This window comes from Telmatherina bonti (genome assembly GCF_933228915.1).
Source record: "Telmatherina bonti genome assembly, chromosome: 3".
Lineage (NCBI taxonomy): Eukaryota > Metazoa > Chordata > Actinopteri > Atheriniformes > Telmatherinidae > Telmatherina > Telmatherina bonti.
This window is the reverse complement of record NC_136621.1, coordinates 35,146,360-35,165,193: the sequence shown is the minus strand read 5'-3', so window position 1 is coordinate 35,165,193 and position 18,834 is coordinate 35,146,360. Positions and strand designations below refer to the sequence as shown.

The 18,834-nt window shown below is 40.2% G+C and overlaps 1 protein-coding gene across 1 annotated transcript in view; it reads right to left on the bottom strand.

Moving 5' to 3' along the window:
- The window catches only part of LOC306774002 (multiple PDZ domain protein-like), a gene marked incomplete at both ends in the record, with an annotated part of 62,937 nt that extends 48,473 nt beyond the window's left edge, over nucleotides 1–14,464 (bottom strand). Inside the window, 17 exons of the mRNA XM_079263969.1 lie at nucleotides 538–705; nucleotides 2,104–2,313; nucleotides 2,676–2,837; nucleotides 2,998–3,183; nucleotides 4,901–5,047; nucleotides 5,254–5,333; nucleotides 5,987–6,061; nucleotides 6,403–6,616; nucleotides 6,897–6,988; nucleotides 7,084–7,186; nucleotides 7,292–7,399; nucleotides 8,646–8,729; nucleotides 8,871–8,993; nucleotides 9,149–9,217; nucleotides 9,446–9,667; nucleotides 13,597–13,763; nucleotides 14,452–14,464. Of these exons, the coding sequence (XP_079120095.1) occupies nucleotides 538–705; nucleotides 2,104–2,313; nucleotides 2,676–2,837; nucleotides 2,998–3,183; nucleotides 4,901–5,047; nucleotides 5,254–5,333; nucleotides 5,987–6,061; nucleotides 6,403–6,616; nucleotides 6,897–6,988; nucleotides 7,084–7,186; nucleotides 7,292–7,399; nucleotides 8,646–8,729; nucleotides 8,871–8,993; nucleotides 9,149–9,217; nucleotides 9,446–9,667; nucleotides 13,597–13,763; nucleotides 14,452–14,464 (2,223 nt within the window). The remainder of the gene's footprint in view (nucleotides 1–537; nucleotides 706–2,103; nucleotides 2,314–2,675; nucleotides 2,838–2,997; nucleotides 3,184–4,900; nucleotides 5,048–5,253; nucleotides 5,334–5,986; nucleotides 6,062–6,402; nucleotides 6,617–6,896; nucleotides 6,989–7,083; nucleotides 7,187–7,291; nucleotides 7,400–8,645; nucleotides 8,730–8,870; nucleotides 8,994–9,148; nucleotides 9,218–9,445; nucleotides 9,668–13,596; nucleotides 13,764–14,451) is intronic.
- Nucleotides 14,465–18,834: the final 4,370 nt, after the last annotated feature.

Below are 18,834 nucleotides of genomic sequence, written 5' to 3'. Positions count from 1 at the left end.
TGAGCAAAATAAAGTAGAGATTCTTCTACATTTCAAGAACCCTTTATACATGTAAATTAGGACAATTTAATTCCTTCCTGATATATCCTCTGGAGAAGCTGTCTAAAAGAAATAAAATAAAATAAAATAAAATAAATGCAGAAGCAGAAAAAAGTAGAGCTCAGTAAAGCTTAGAGGCTCAAAGTAGAGTACTCTTTGTTACATACATATACATACACACACACACACACACACACACACATATGTATATGTATGCACACACATACATGTATATATATATATATATATATATATATATATATATATATATATATATATGTACATGTATGTGTGTGTGTATACATATATATATATGTGTGTGTGTGTGTGTGTGTGTGTGTGTGTGTATGTATGTATGTAGATATGTATATGTATTAACAAAGAGTACTCTACTTTGAGCCAGGATTATGTGAATTTCAATCCAAAATAAGGAAACTAGTGAGGTGAAAATACGATATTTCCAACTGTGTAAATATTTGTGCTAATTCTATGACGTACCATGTAACACAGCGGGTTGACGCTCTTATCTTCAGAGTTCCAAGTTGTGTTGATATTAGCCTCCGCTGGTTCAGCTAGCAGGCTAATCTGAGTGTGGCTGTCAGTGTCATCGCATGAAGCCCGGGTGCTCCTCTCTGAGATGGGCGTCAAGCCGCCGCACAGTTCTAGCTGAGGATTACAATATTCCAAAGTTGAAGAGTGTTGGACATAAAAACACACAAAAAAAATAACCAAAAAAAAAAACAGGAAAAACTTTAAAAGAGCAAAACTTCAAACGTGAGTAAAATTCGTACTGAAGCAAACTGGCTACAGAAGGTGACTGTAAATTAGACACCCTGCACTCCTCTGTCCTCTCTCCATCTGTAGTGTGGTCCAGGATTGTGTTCATCTCTCAGCTGCATTAAAAATGCAGAAGGCCTGTAACTGGAGTCTGTTCCTTGTTACTAAGCCACAATCCACAACAAAAAGGAGGAGAAATACAATACTTTCTCAGGGAAAATATATATTTAAGTAATTATATAGCACATCATTTGGGAATATAATTATGTTTCTTGTTGATAATGCAACAACTAAACCAAAACGTAGAAGTGATGTGTGACAAACTGTTACTGCTGCTATGCAAATTAAAAAGGGAAAAAAGTCGCCAGGTGCTGATGAACAAATTCACTTCATTGATCTTCAGTATTTGTAAGTATATCTGACAGTACGATCAGAAAAACAAAACATCAAGCAAGTTTTGTCTTATGTGGAAGAGTCGCCAACCGTATAAACAACATGGCAGCATGGCTAGGGTTTGCAAGGTTGCACTGAAAATAACCACAAGATTTCTAGAATAATGTCATTTGGACAAATGAAAATAAAAAGAGATGTTTGGCCATAATACACAGCATGTTTGCTAAAAACCAAGAGGGAAACATCCGCACAAACACCTCAGGTGTTAAGCACAGTGGAGGTAGGGGTCATGGTTTGGGCTTCTTTTGCAGCCACAGAAAATGGGAAACTTGTAGTCAGATACAAATGTTGTGATATAATAATATAACTGAACAATAATCCCAAGCAGAGCAGCAAATCTGCAACAAAGTAATGAAAAAGTAAAAGAATCAAGGTCTTCTAAGTGAGTGTGATGATGCGGTGGAACCATCAAAACACCAGAATGAAAAAAAATTCCCACAGCTCTGTGAGATTAAACATGCAGAAAACTGTTCAATGATTTTAATGCTGTGGTTCTACAAGCTTTACAGTCATGGGATGTGTTCAGTTTATCACACACTAGACTTATATTTGGGTTTCATTTTCATCAAATAAGGATACAGCATGTTGTGTTTATCTGGAGTTGTGTGCACAAAACTTATGAGGTGATTCCATTATTACTATTTCCTGATATAGTAAATCCTTCAAATGGAAAGAGCCGGAACTCTTTATAAATATCCATTTGTGCCAATGAAGTTTAAGCTTGATAGGCAGTTAAGGGAATCCCAAAAGATGATAAACTTAATCTTTTTGCTAAACACAGAGCTAATACAATGATTACATTTTAAAACTTTGCATCTGTTTCTTCTTACTTACTGGAAGCGGTTTGGCAACACCAATGCGGACAAGACCGTAGCCAGTGGATTTTAGTACATGCACAGCGTAATCCAGGCTGGAGCCTTCTAGGTCAGTTTCATTAACAAACATCAGTCGGTCGCCAGGTAACAGGCGACCATCTTGATCTGCCACACCCCCGGGTACCAAGGACCTGATTATCAGGACTGTTTTAGATGCATCTTCTGGATCCTAAAATAATGTTACAGAGAATGGGTTGCTTAAACTTTACATGGATGGTAAACAAGACAATATAAAGGATTACAAACACATAGAAATAAGATGGGTCTGTTTCCTAAAAGGGAAACCCCCTGCAATTATTATGCTGTAGATGAAAATCATTAATGCTGATTTTTGTTCCAAAACAGACAAAAAGGTGATTGAATTTGAATTATTGAGCATACATTGACATTTTCTATTGTCAGCAGTTTTGTGCAAAAATATACTCGAATTCAATCGTTCTTCCTGCAAAACACATTCTCAATTTTCCTTATTTTTACTTTGTCTACTGAGGCTGCACCCTTTACCAATCTGTTCTGTTTGTAGTCTCTGACCTGGTAATCCAGGATGCTGAAGCCCAGTCCCGACTCGCCTTTCTCCAGCTCCACCACTTGAGCCTCCTTCTCCCACATGGCCAGAGGAGGTGACATGGGGGGCACGCCACGCTTGGTTATGTCCTCAGCCGTAGGACAGGGGATAACGCAGCCCTGGTCCAGCTGGGACAAGCAGACAGATGAGATAGGAGGAAGCAGACAAAAGAGCACATCAGTGCAATTTTTAATGTCACTTAAAATGCTGATTAAGTGTAAAAGAGTTATGAACTAATGCTTCAGCCCCCCCTCCCCCGTTCATCTGTCTTTCAGGTTATGTTTTCACCTTGTCATTGAATTCAGCCAGCAGCTCTTTCATGCTGAGATGGACACCGTCATCATCTTCCTCATCACTGTCAAGAACCGACGGGGGCACGATGCGAGAGCACACAAGGCACACACACAGCGGGAGCCCCTTCAGGATGCTGACCACCTCCTTATGAGTCACTCCAATAAGGGGGACCCCGTTCACCTGCCGAGGGCATACATGACACATCATTCTGCATATCTACTGTACTTATAAAACAGACATTAAATGATTTTTTCCCTTATTATCTAACCTATGTACAGTATGCATGTAACTTGAGATTTTAATTTTGTAATTTTATCTTTTATTAAGGTTTTTCATATATTTCTTAGTTATATATGTATACTACCTCATGCACATGTAGCCTACATTTGTATTCAGTGTACATTTTTAATTGTGTTTATTTTATATTTCTATTTTTATTTAGCTAATATTTCTACTTATTTATCTACTATTTCTATTTATACTTTTATATAGTTTTTAGTATATATTTGTATTTCCTTCTCTCAGCTACTCCGTTCCAGTTTCGTATCTCTGACATGTGAATGTGAGCTGATATGACAATAAAGTTCCTTGAATCCTTAAATAAAGTTTCCTGAATTGTGTTTATGTTCTTGTCAAACATCCGCTGCGGCTAGCTTAGCAAGGATGTAGAAAACATCCTTGATCTCATTGAGGTACTTGGTTAAATTAAGATAATAAATAAAAACATTTTGGAGACAATTCAGTTTAATTTCAAAACTTTAACAACTATGCATCTCCACCCACAGAAAAGGGTCATAACAAAGGTTAGGAAACTTTTTGATAAAGAACGTAGTTCACAAGATGTTATGGTTAACCGAAACCCACACATTTTATGTAAAACTGCCTTGGTGAGTATTAATATACAGACATAAAAAGACTATTTATTTACTTATTCACAATTTTATGCACTTGAAAAAGGAGAAAAGAGAAAGAAACAAGCCCATGTATTATTTGTTACTTGGATATCTAATTCAAAATGTGAATTTATGAACGAAAAAATCAGCTTGTTTGTAATTCTTTTTTTAAATCTGAAAAAAACTAAAGTTTAGAGTTTCAGATTTCTAAATGAATAATGAAAGACAAGTTGATTATCTATTTTTTTATTTACTTATTTTTTTATATTGAATTTAATATGAAATGGACAAACGACAGACTGAGAAACAACATAAATCAAAGCTATCATGCATATTTGTAATTCTCAATATTCACATACTGTTTCATATTTATATATATTTTCTAATTCATTCATTTTATCCTAATTAATAATAATAAAAAATAAATAAATAAATCCAAGCCTCGGTTTTTATTTTTTCTGGTAATCATTTTACCAAGTTTTTACTTTTCTTTTCTTATTACTTCTCAGAGAACTTTTCAAAAAGTTGCATTGACAGTTTTCTTGACTGTCCTTTGCCAACCATAAATGAAATAATTGAATAAATAGATGAATAATGAATAAATGAATAAAATAAATGAATGAATAAATGTATGTTCCATGTATTTCTTCTGAACCAACGTAAACATGATGCAGTATGATCTTTTAACTCACTGAACTAAGGTCATGAATGTTTTTCTGTTGAATTACAGTGTTAAATTTAACTGTTTTGACTTAATTGTAGCTTTCATTTGAAATTTCTCGCAGCATTTTTATCTAGTGTGATTGTTGTAAAGTGCTTTTAAACAAAGCTAGTTTAGTTTGGGATTGGATTAAATGTTTAAACTTTTGAATCATATATAATATGGGGCATTTTTCATGCAAATTATATTGAAATTTCCCACCTTCAAGAGGTTTAACTCATCTTTTTTAATCTATTATGGAATAGATCCATTGGCTACAAGAGGGGAAAGTATCAGGATTTACCTCTAATATCTGATCTCCGATAAAGATCTTGCCGCTTTGGCCAACGGGCCCCTCGGGTAAGATGGAACACAGATAATGATGTCCTGCCCGAGCCTCCAGGCTGATGCCCAGACCGCTTGTCTCACTGAATCGCTCCAGCTGACACACCTTAATACAGATGAAGCAGAATGAAGCAAATCTTAGGAAATGAGGAAAAGAAGGAAGTTTAACTGGTACAAGATTCATACTAGGAAGGCATTAGTCTCTAAAATAAGTACTTTTCCTAAAAATCACATGCAATATTACACAGAATTAAAAGTAAATTCATTAATTCTGTGCTAAACTGAGCATCTATCTTCATTACAGACACATACAGTCACTTCATATCTGGGTCCAACTGCAAGCTGCCACCTCTTCCTCAGGTTTTCCTCCTCAGCTGCATTCAGTTTTACACCTTTTAAAATAAAAAAAAATTTAAAAAAAACATGTAGAAAATTATCCTCACACAACATGTATGCAATTATAGAAACAGACACATGCATTGCAATTCAAATTGTTTGAATCCCCAGATGTTAAAATAAGCACAGACAGAAATCCCGTAATAAAGAATAAAACAAGGAAAGGATGAAAAAACAGAAAAATCCCTTGATTTTATTATATAGAAAATCACAACATTTTTCCTTGTGGCAAAGCAGAGCATCAAAACACAACCACTTAGCAGGCATAAACACCCATGCACACACACACCACAAGTAAACAGGCTTGCAAATTCACTTCCAACATCTTGTGATTTCTTGGCAAAGTGATGTTTTCTCATTCATCTATTAAAGCCTCACAGCAATCAGGGCTTATTTGGCTGTGCTCTCTAATCACACCCAGAAATTCTTGTCTAAATAAAGCCATATATGCAGGCAGGGTTAGAGACAAATCATCTGGAATGAGCTGAATGAGTTGCATAAACACATGATTGCACAAAACTATAAATAGAGTCCCATCAAAGAGCATGGTTCACTGGCACATCGCTGTTCCGTGATCCCAATCAGCATATCAGACTAAGGCCCATGATCCAGTTCTACACTGCTGTGCACCATGGGAAGAGGAGCTTACCGTCTCTGGAATCGTGTCGGGGTCGTCTGCTGGCATATGCCGCTCGCCGGGAGATTTCACGCAGAGAACAAATTCCTGGGAGACGGAAGAACACGTTTGAACACACATGCACGGATCCACATGGATGTACGCACATACACACTATTCGACAAAAGAAAATATTTTTCCCAGCAAGAACTGGGGAAAAGTCAGCATGCAAGAAGTAGAAAAGTTCATAACTGGTTCAAAGAAACAAACAAGCAGAAAAAAAATAAATCTGTTTTACTTTTATGAACTGATACCAGAAAATTTCATCTGTCCAGACTTATCACGAAGAATGAAGGATGAAGGATGCAGCACTTCAAACCACCAACATGCTTCCTATTCGTTTAGCTTTTTTTTTTTTCAAACTTCTTTTGCCTTTAAATGTAAAGCACCTGTCTCTTGAATCTTGGTGAGGCCAACTTTGTATGGATTTCCTGCGTGGAAACTGTGGGAGTGTCGTAGGGGCTGCAGAGGAGGAACCGCAGGCAGGATGTGACTCAGACAAACAGCTTTTCTCAGCAGCCTCAGTCTGACCAGGGGACCTGTCCTCCTGAGCACTTCCAAGGCACGCTGTTCACTGCAGCCCTGAAGACTCACTCCATCTACCTGTGGGAAGAGGCAAATGTCAGAGAAGGGTGGAGGCGGTGTGTGGAGTGTTTCATGGAGATTCATGTTCCTTACAATACGCAAGAAAAAAAAGATAAGTTGTAAATACCGATCAGGAAGGAAAGTATAAACAAAAACAAGAGATAATAAGTCTATTGGTGGTAAAATTGAAATAAAAATAATTTAGTTAATACTTTTTTTTTGAGATTTTAAGATACAAAATTTTTGGCAAGCATAATGAAATAAAAAAGCAATTTGTTGTGCTTTCAGCATGACTTACAGACAGGATTATGTCGCCGACGTGCATGCGTCCATCTTGACTAACAGTGCTGCCGTCCACTATGCTTTTTACCATCACACCAGCACTGTAGACTGAGCAGAGTCCAACAAAACCCAACGTGGCCCCATCGTTAAAAATATCTTCTGATAGTTTATTTTCAACAAACTGGAACTAGTCAGTTGCATACCTGAGTTTAGGTCTCCCACATAGCTAGAGATGGTAAATCCCAAACCTCGGCTGTTTTTGGTAAACTGCATACTGAACTCATAGTCATTGTTTGAGTCGTTGAGCTGGACGGGGGGAAAATATATATATATATCTTAGGAATCAGAGAATGTTCTAATACACATTTGATATGATTTATAGAATGAATGCACACACACAAATGCACAGACCTTGCCATCCGAGCTGTACTGGTTGAGGACAGGAGAGGAAAAGTGATTTTCCTTGGTAACATCCCTTGCAATTAGCAACTTCACCTTGGTACCAGCATTTCGCAGCACCTGGGCCAGGTGGTCAGAACAGATGAAACACATTTGTGTGGGAGTGTAGATGCATTTAAAACCTGTTGGTAGCCACCTTTCCAGAAAAGACATGAGCTGTGTTGTATTCTACTCTGTGAATAAACAGTTGAATCCCTCCCTAAGGAATGTCAGGAAACCTTCCGCAACAAAATTCTTCTATTTAGAGCAGGATAATGCCACATAACTCTGTCTTTATGCTTTACAGAGTTTGCCTAAAATTTGTTTTGTTGTTATAGAAATTTAAGTATCCAAATCTAACCTAAGTTCCACAGCTAAGCTAGGCAAGACAAGATTAGCCTAGCTTGTTAGCAGCACAGTTTTAAGAGTCTGTTTTCCTAAAGATTAGGAAGAAGAGTTCTGAACATAGCCTTCAGTATTTAATTTGAAGTAACTACACTAAAAAGGTAAAAAAAAAAAAAAACTCAAGTTGTCCTTTTGTTCTTTTGTTTTGGTTGAAACACAGGAAAGTTACAATCATTGAAGTATTCTTCACAAGTTCTATTGAGATGTAGTTACACAGAGACGGGAAATGACAACTACTTTATGTGAGAGTAAGCTGTTGTTTATTCACGAGTTTCTTAACGCATAATTCATCACAGAGACTAGTGGAGAAAAAAAAAGCATTAGCCTAGTTTACATGTCCTCCACCTTCTCGCTTAATACCGTTTTTCTCAATCCTGGTCCTCGGGAATACCCTGTCCTGGGTGTTTGAGATCTTTCCAACTCCAGCACACCTGATTCATATTACGTCTTCTAGTTGTTTGCAAGCCTGCTAATGTCTGTCAGGTGTGTTAACGTACAGAAACATCTAAAAAAATTTAAGTATGTGGGGTCTCAGAGACTTGGATGGAGAAATATCGGCTTAGTAAATGCTGGGAAATGCTCCAGTTGCTCCTGTAACCCTGGATTGACATAAGCAGGTATAAAGAATGGATGGATGGATGATGAATGAGTGAATGAATAAATGAATGGATGGATGGATGGATGGATGGATGGATGGATGGATGATTGGATGAATGGATGGATGGATGGATGGATGGATGGAAGGATGGATGGATGGATGGATGGAAGGACGGAAGGATGGATGGATGATTGGATGAATGGATGGATGGATGGATGGATGGATGGATGGAAGGATGGATGGATGGATGGATGGAAGGACGGAAGGATGGATGGATGGACTGATATCTCCTCCTCTACTTTTGTTGTAAAAGTGATGTCTCACCTGAGCCACCTGTTCGCTGTTCATGCCTGCTAAATCTGTGTCTCCAATGCGCAGGATCTGATCTCCGCTGCATAGGCGATTATCCTGTGAAAAGCCATTTTGACAGCATAATTCAAGATGTATTACTTAATCCTAGCCATTTGTGCCAATGGCATGTTCTAAGACATCCAACATTTCTTGATACTTTTTAGAAGGTGGTTGCCTCTGACTAATTCCCAGAATTACCCTGCCGGCTGCTCCTCCAGGAAGAATGGTCTTGACCATGACGCCTGTACTCCTTCCTCCAACGATACCAAAGCCAAGTCCTTTCCCATCATTGATCAGCTCTATTATCTCCACATGACGCTTCTAACGTGGCAAATGGAAGGGAAACGGAAAAAAGGCAGGAGATAGAATATCAAAATAGTTTGAGACAAAAGAGAACAAATCCTGAAGTTAGATCCAAATTCTATCCATAAAAACACTTTTATTAATTAATCCATGAGATGGTAAGTTTACTGTACCTCATGTGCAATAGCAGAAAGGTTTCTCCCCATAGACATGGTGCGGGAGATTCGAGGAGGGGTGCAGTACTACAACAAATAAATCATCAAATCACATGTAGAATGCCAGCTTGATAAACTCTAATGAAGAACTTCTTCGATAATAGCCAGCCAGGCTTGATTTTAACTGCATTAAACATGCATGGGAATTGTGACATTTCAATTGTTAATGGGCACCATTACATGACTTAAAGACAAAATATTTAGTGGGTTCAAGACAAAAGCTGTCAAAAGTACATAACTTTCTTTTTCACATACTTGAGACTCAATGTGAGTGGGCTGGTCTGGGTAGAAGTCTGTGAGGGACAGCTCCTGTGAGCTTAGAGAGGTGATGCTGCCATCCCTCTGGATGGTCTTGCTGGGTCTTCGGTTCTCCATGGCCCATGTATACGAGTCACTATGGCTCAGCATCTTCACACCAAGAGGCAAGTCCTGGCATGGGCCGCAGTTCATGGATAGAGACTTGGAAATGCCCTTCCCCTGCTCAGATAAAGGGAGCAGAATAAATAATAAATTGAATGCACTGGGAAACTGGAAGAAGATAATAAAAATGGAGTGTTGCAGGGAGCTGGACAGGGTGAGAAGGACAGACACAGATGGGGGGAGGGGTTGATGGATACAAGAGAAGAGAAACAGGTTGAAAGGACGTGGGAGGAGGAGATGAAGAGACGAGGAAAGAGACCAAATGAGAAGTGAAAAATGGAGACGTGCAGTCTGTTGTGAATGGGGCGAAGGTGATGGAGTAATTGAGAGAAATGTAAAAGATGGAGAACATGGAGAAGTCTGAGACTTCTTCTGCACAATCAGCAGAACTGCATAAATGTTGCTTCCCGGAAATCTAACAAGCAACCTCACATGAGTTTGATTTGCCTTTACATCATCCATGTTGTGAAAATAAAAATAAAACAAGCCCATGTCAGTTTCCCTTTTATAAATTTGGTTTTAATTTTGGTCTACAGCTTTAATTTATTCTTTTTTGTTACTCTATTCTACTTGATCTAAATTTTATTGTACAGCAGCGTAGTTGTTGTTTTTAATGTGCTTTATAAATCAAGACAATGTGGTACTTTAAAATGAAACCAAATTTCTAATAAATAAAACCTATGTCAAAGTGTTTTGAAAAATCCAGACCCTTAGGCATTGTCCAGCGCCATGTTTACAGGAATGCAAAGATGCTTAATGGCTGCAGGCTCATGCAACATTGCTAATCTAATAATGCTTGAGTGTGGAGGCTGTGGGTTATCTTATTGCTGTGCACTACATAGGGCAGTTACCAAGATATGATACTTAACACTAACAGGTGCATTAAAATACTAAATGGTTCCATAAATGTCCCACACATGCAGCTGAACAAACGTGTTTTCAAACCCTTTGCAGTTATTAGTATTTCTGCACAGATTTCTCATAAAACAAGTTGGGATCGTTGATAATTATAGAAAAAACTGATAATGACTTCACTGAGCAAAATGGGTAACTACAGTAGCTTTTCATTCTGTAAAACTATTCAAAGTGCAGACTGTGAACCTTTGAATGAATGAATTTATGAACTTATAAAAGCAACAGTCATTGTCAGACGTTCTGCTGCGTTACAGTTTTGCAACACAACACTGTCAACAATCACAAACACAAATAGAGAGATCCTGATGGTTCTACCTCTTGCTGTAGCTCTGTGTAGGATGTTGATATGTGTGTATAGTGTATATTTTTTAATGGAATGACCTAATGATCAAGTAAAGAATTAAAACCACCTAAAACCACACACACAGGTGAAGTTAATAACGTTAAAGATCTTGTGACTTAAAGCTGAGGTAGGCAATGTTGTTCAGAGACATTTTTCTTTACTCTGTGTGAACTGGTTCCTTGTCCTGATAACAGTCTACAAATTTTGTAATAATGAAAATAAGAAATATAGTTAGACCCCTCAGTTTACTATAAATCTGTAAAAATTCTGACCAATTGAACGTTCGGGCCGAATTGAAGTTGCTTATTTCTGATATTTCGTAAGCTTCTTCATGGCTGAGAAAATGCAGGAAGGATTTCCCTGAGTTGGCTCCATTTATTCGTCTCCTCCCACTACACAGCTGGGAAAGAGAAAATCGTTGGTGGAAAAATCTGAAAACTAGAAAAGCACTCAGAGAGCAAAAACCTCTGAAACGGCCTTTAAAAACATCCTGGATCCAAACGGTGATCCGGATCACTACCAACATTAAATCAGTTCTTCCTTTTCACATTTCCAACAACTCCTGAAAATTTAATGAAAATCTGTTCATAACTTTTTGAGTTATCTTGAACACAAACAGTTAAACGGCGTAAAAACATAACCTCATTGGCGGAGGTAAGAAAAAAACTTCGGATCACTCAAGGAGCAAAACCAGAGGGGGAGGAGCCAAGACAGGGCACCACTTTCACATCTTGCTAGCTCCCCAACATTGCCTACCCCAGCTTTAATATGTGGATCATTGGTTTAGCATGAACACCCCCCCACCCCCCCACCCCCTTCATATCCAAATGGCTGCAGACCAAGGACTTGTGTCAGTACCAGTTCTTCAGGCCTGGATAATGCACCCTCATCACAGAAAAGCCTTCTGCTAAGTCTCACCAAAAAACATGCCATATGCATGTTTGCCCCTTTGTACACAATAGGAGGGTTATTACAATCCTTGGTTGCTATGGCAATAAATTGTGAGTTGGTGGCATATTGTCAGGCAGTGTTCACATGACATGATGGGAAATGTGACGATAATAAACATGTAAGCTGTAGATCTTTATAACCATTAAGCCACCTAAACTGGCATTGCAGTTGCAAAAGCCACTTTTATGCAGGTTAGGGTGATTGTCAAAGTGCAGCCATACCTCCATCTCAATGACTTTGACATCTCGTCCTTGTAAACTGGTTTGGACAGTTTGTTTCAGGTGGGCCAGAATGTTTGGATCTCTACAGCTCGTCTTTTTAAGTGGAATAAAAAAAAGCAAGAACACATGACTCTGTCTCGCCATCCATTCGATTGCTTCTTGTTCATTTGTTTACTGATTTTAGGGTTGCTGACTTATAAAGTTCTACACGGATAAGCTCCACCTTGTTTAACAGATCTGAACATTCACACCCCTGCAAGATCACTGTGGTCAACCATCCAACTTCTCCTAAACGTTTGCAGATCTAGATGAGAACTGAGCGGCGATTGAGCTTTTTCTATTGCTGCTCCACATCTGTTTTACAATTCCACTTGTGAAGTTTCACCTTTTCTCTTTGTCTCTGATTTCAGGTGGAGTATGACTAAATTGCAGAATTTGTTTCATTGTTCATCGTTATTACTTATAGTTGCTATTTTCCTTGATTTGATATTTACTATGTTATTAATTTCAATCATTGCTTTTTGTCATTTTTTATTAGGTTTTAAGCACTTTGAGCAACTTGATTGTATTGATAGGTGCTATAGTAATGAACTTGACTTGATTTATTGTAAACCGGTCCCGTATAAATGAAGAGACTTGAACTGAAGCAGTGCTGACCATATTTGAGGTCCAGGACAGCAAAAAAAATTACCACTAATCTCTTTAACAAATGTGCTCCCAGCATCGTAAATATCTTCAAATGAGCACATCACAATATCCCTTCCTTTCTCTGGTAAAGAAAGTCCTCACAAGTTGACATTGTATGGGAACATCTATGATCTTTATGTACTGGGATGTTGGAACAAAAACTGTAGCTGGACTGGGAACATAGTAAGGAAAAAAGTTTATTAACTGATTTGTTTTTACTTTTATAGTTAAATTACAAAATGTTCAGTATAGTCAGGGTTTCATATGATGTCAGAAGGTAGATAAAATGCACCACAACCTCTTCAGGTGACTTTTACACTCCCTAGTTGGGAGTTGTTGGTATCGTGGTTGTGCGTATTGTGATTAGGTTGAAACTTTGAGTGCTAAAAGCCTCCCAATAATCCCCACCCCCCCCCAATCTTTGGGAATCATCAGACCAAAGCTGATCCATTAAGTCCCCACTATGTAACCTAAAGGACAAAAAAGGATCAACAATCCACCATCACAGGTCCTTGCTTCATGGTCTGTGGTGGCGCGATGGCGTCCAACACAGTGATGGACAGGAGTTTGAAACATTATGGCTGATCTTTGCGTCAGGGCTCTAAAAAGAAGCACATGCTGCACTTAAACTGCACATCGGATCATAACTTGTGACAATACAACTGATGATTTTTGCTGACTCCTTATCGTGGTATAAAGCAACCCCCCCCAGTCACTCCCACTCTATCATAGAGCTTTAGTGGTAAGCTTAGGTAAGCTGATTACTCATCCAGTTTGGTTCCTACATTCAGTATTTTAGGAATGATTCCAGCTCCTTCACCATCAGTCAATATCTTGCAAACACCCACACACCAACGCTTGTGCTATACCTTCGCCGAGGGCTTCCGCTGGGTTTGCTGCAAGCTGAGTATATGAAGGAACAGGGGGCTCTGCAGGACAGTCTTTAGCAGGGTTAGTTTCTCCTGAGTGGGGGCCTCCCCCCTCTCCTTCAGTTTGGCTTGAAGCCTCTCCACAGCCTCCAAAGCACACTGTGCATCTGCAGAGAAATTGTATGTGATCTGTGACATTCAGCAGCCGGATTCTCTCCGCTTTGGCTTTGCATTCATTTTCACAAGTTGCTGCTGCTGCTGGGGTGACCCTGACACGAAGCCAGAACCTTGATGCTAAGCTATGCAATGTCAACACTTTAGAAGTGGGAAAGTTAAACTAGTAAGTATTAAACATGACCATGCTACAAGCAGTACGCTTTTAATTGCCTGGCAAGCTAAAGACAAGTAAACCAAAGTTGCTCCAATGTAAATTATTTTTTATTTAAATAGATCTGTGTTATTATTTTTAATTTCTTTAGCATTTTGTCTAACATTTGACCCAATTAGAGCAACTGAAGAAACATTTCTGTTTTCTGTTATAAACTACAGTGCAAAAGCGGCATCTGGTGCTGTTGTCCTCACTCATTTAGCAGAGTAGCGGCTAATGAGCCCAAGCCACAACTGCAGTAATTGCATGTGGCAGAAGGCTAAACCCCTCTAAACTCCTCACCACAAAGTTTTGACAAGAGTGTGAGTCCGTCGCCACCTGCACATGTAACTACACCATCTTGTCCTGGTGGAGCAAGCACGTTTGACACCTGAACGCTAAACCTCGGATGCTGGTGGAGGGCAGCGTGTTACTGAGGTTACTGGAATGTTTTGCTTCTGCATCTTGAAGACAGTGAAGGCACTTACCCATGATCTCCATCACTGCCTGACACGATCCTCAAATATATTTTTGTCTTCCCGATGCCTCAGTTAAGAGTTATATTTCTTTGTTTAACTCCTGCAACATGAAGATGATGGAAAGAGATGAACTGCCAACAATATATTGGCAAAATATGTTTTTTTTTTTTTTTTTTTTTTTAAAGTATATTGTGTCACAAAGAAAGCAAACCTTCTATTACCCCCCCCCCCCCCCCCCCCCCCAACATAAAAACTAATACACAAGTCATTATTTTACATCTGCTCAGGAGCATGTATCATTTTACCCCCCCAGTTTTCTCCTCCAGGGGCCTGTGCCATGCTTGTTTGCAAGCGCTTTGCTTGTCACCTAATGCTCTTTAACAGGATTTAAGTCTTCTCCAAAAGGCTTTATCAGTCACTGATGGTAATTAACTGCGACACACGGCCTGCTGACCATTCTGACTAAAGGGGGAAGCCTGTAGAGCTTCAAAGCATGATACAAGTGACATGATTTGATTTGCAAAAAAACGATGGCCTGGAAATGACAACATCTCATCTGAAATCTAATTAGGAACCATTGATGGGCACCAGGGATATATGCCCTTCACGGCAGCTTAATGAAATCTATAAGTTCATTTTAGAGCAATGCTGGCAGCTTCCAAATACAAAAAAAAAAAAAAAAAAAAAAAAAAATGGACTACTGACACTTTACAGTTACATTTACGAATATCTAACCATGAAACATGCGATCTAAGAGCCATTCTGGCATTGTATTTTTTTTTCTCCCTTCATTCTCACTCGCATCAAGTCCATTACTATGACGACCAGACGGACAGCAGAAGGTGCGCAGAGCTGCGTCTCACCTCCATTGCAGCGCCAGCAGACGATCAACAGGTCCCAGAGATCCAAACGCAGACCAGAAACCGGTTCTTCCAGTGCGCAGGATGAAGTTACTTTTTACCAAATGGAGAGAATAATACTCTCCAGACGGGACAAGTCATGCCAGCTAAGGAAGAGCCGGTAGGATACCAAGAAGGGACATGAGTACTTTATTTTCCCAGCGCACCGTGCACTGCGCATGCCCCCCTCTGAGCTCCCAACACAAAGAGCTCATCCCTTTGGGCTGATGAAGAGGAGCTGTCTCACAGTAATCTATGTAAATAAACACGTCTCAGTAAATAATGCTCATGAATCCCATTTGGATGCTGAAGTTTACTAATAAACAAAGTGCTTTTGTCCCTGCAAACGTTTAATATCACATTAAGGTTTTCTTTTTGTAATCCAATGTACCATTTTCTAATATAAAGACATTAACTTCGTAGCCAGTGTGTTTTGAAAGCGTTTTAATTAATTTAATTTGTTTTTATTATAAGTCTACTTCTTGATGTAAACTTTGCGCATGCGCCCTTTTTAAACACATTATACTTATTCAATCAGTACAAAATTACTTTCTAAATAAATTTTCATTTTTAGAAATGATCGTCATTATCTTTTATTCATTTAACATTTGTGTCTTATTGCTTCCACACATTTGTATTTTCCCTCGTGGATTTGGCCACTAACAGGCTTAGATGTGACTTATTTATTCCACTTTCCCCCCTTTTGGCCAGCAGATGTTAATTTAATATGGAGTCATTTAATGCTTTCCAGACTGCAGTCAATTTCATGGAAGGTTGGAATTTAACCAAGAAAGGGTAAATTTTGGTCTTATCTTGGCTACTTTTGACTCGCGTGGCTCAATAAGCCACTGGGCTGCGTTATCAGGGCCAGATGTGGACTAAATGTCACGCGCAGTCTTTAACAGCAAATGTTCTGAAGGTCAGACGTGTCCCAGAGGCGCAAAGAAAATCCTGATTTTGGTCATGTCTAGTGAATGTGTGGATGAGTTTAACCACCCGCACACACTCTGAGTCTACAGCCAATCAGGGCCAAATGTGGTGCCGAGAAAACTGTACTAGTGGGTTGCCATGTTTGGACCAATTTTCTTTTCCTGTCTGTGAAAATGAACAGAATTGTTTTATTTGGGCTAATTCTCCAACTATTGCAGATATGCTGTCGTGAATCAAGTCATGAGTCACTCTCATATCAGGTCGTGTGAAGTGGAACAGTGTTCCACCTTAAGAAGTTTGGCAACCTCTGTGTTTCCACACGGCAGGTGGAGCCCTAGGTCCAGATATCCAGGAGTGAGGTCCAGTTCCTTGTTTTCCACCAAACACCCCACTTCATCTCTCCCTCTTTCTCATCCTACATCCCCCCCAGACAGGAATCATCCCCCCTTTTCTCTCTCGCAGTCTCTCTCTCCATCCCTCCACCCCCACAGCCTCCTAACCCCGCCCGCCCGCGACGTAACGCCGGGCTGCGCTCTGATCAACCGAGCATTCACCGCGGCTCTAAATTGGTTTGTCATTTCTGACCTCCCTCTCTTTCCCTCTCTCTTTCTCTCTCTCCGTCTCTCCCTCTCTCTGTGTATGAGTGTATGTGTGTGTCTCTGTGTGTGTAGACTACGGTCTTCTGCTCCCGCGGCCGCTCTGCTCAGGCACACTCCAGCAGGAGTCAGTAAAACCATAAAGGCAACTGGGATCCATAAAGAGAGATAGGCAGGCAGGGAAGGAGCAGGGGGGGGCGGGATACAGACGGACAGAGAGAAAGAGAGAGAGAGAACGAGCAAGAGAGGGAGAGAGAGAGAGAGAGAGAGAGAGAGAGAGAGACGCCTATAGGTCCTCCAGCACTCCGCCGGGCTTCCAGTGCATCCACGGACGCGAGACCTTCCTCCTCCTCCTCTTCCTCCTGTATGCGCGCTGATCGGGATACCAAACACGCAGCTATTGGCTTATTACACCATCAGCTTCATCCTCATCCCTTCTCCCAGCAAGGTTTTTTTTTTTCCCACTTTGCACCAGCAAGAATAAACCAGAGTCGGAGCCTCAGCTCCAGAACCAGTCAGTGAAACCAGTAAGTGAAACCCCACCGACTGGGAAGATATTCCTGCTTTGTGGTGACTGGACGGAGGAGCGCAGAACAGCTTTCTTTGTGACTCCTCTCTGCTCTGGATGCGCCTGTCTCTCACTGGTAAAAACGGTAAGAAGGCCTTTTTAAACACAAGATTTCTCTACAAATCATGATTTTCTTGTCATTACTGCGTTGTGGGTGAAGCTCGCGCACATCAACCTGTGTCTGCCAGCGAGATGCTCGGAAAGGCTACATGGCAGCGCTGACTTTGGTTCTCACGGATGCCCATGGGAATGTGGCCTGCGATTATCACATTTAAAGGAGAGGGGGGGTGGGGGCTGAAAGTGGCCTCAGTGGACGAAGGGGTGGGCTAAGATGAAAGAAAAAGGCTCGCGCAGATGATGGTCCAGCGGCTTGTGGCTGCATGGGCGTCGCTCGGGTGTGAGCTGTCACTGGAAGGCGAAGTCTTAAGCAATGATACATATTACCTCTGTGCAACATAATCAATGCAATCTCATTATCCCATGATAGCCGCTCGGCCTAGGTGTGTGTGTACAATATTATTATGATTACTATGATTATTATTCTGCAGCCGCGCGTATCTGCCTGTCTGCAGGGCGCAATGACAAATCACATGCTTTGGCATGATGGATGGCAGACTAAGAGTTCACCTCCCTGCTTTTTTTTTTCTTTTCTTTTCCTCCTTTTTTAATGCGGCTGTCATTCGAGTATATGGGAATGCAGTCAGCTCATTTCAAGGCGCCGCAGTCTGAAATTCAGAGTAAATCCAGCGACTCGGTAAGAAAGGAGCATCCAGCAGGCCAGCGCACCCACAGGACACGTCAATCATGCGGATCCACGAGTGAAAGTCGTTGCTTTTATTTACAGAAGAGGCGTCCGAGGCTTTGCTGGATGACCTTGATGTGAAACTGGAAACTACTGAAGGTGCTGGAACCAGTGGTTTCAGCCTCTGTGCGCGCGCAGAAATAGCAAATAATCTAAGGCAGATCCCACTAATCATAGACTGAACGTCTACACGGCGGTGCCTCACAAATAATCCCAGATATCAGGCAGTTGGAGCTACATTCAGTAGCCATGCTGCTGTCTGTGTCTGCCTGGGTGGCTTTTAGGCTGGCCATCAACATCCAAATGGCTTTCAGCAACATGGTTCTTATTCTCTGCAAACACTTTGTGTGGATGTCAGTATTCAGAGCGATATGTTGGACTGCTTGATGATATGTTGGCTTAGTGCTGCATCTTAGAAAAAGGTGTCTCTAAGGGATGCTCCTAGCAGGTGGAGAATGGTCAGTGCAGGCAGTCAACTGTATTGTCTACATTGGAGGAATGATGGGTTTGCTTCTAGTCACATCTGTTAGAAAAATAATAATGAAAAAAAAAGAGAAAGCAGTCTCAGAGGATCTGCTTGCATGAGATGGTTGTTTG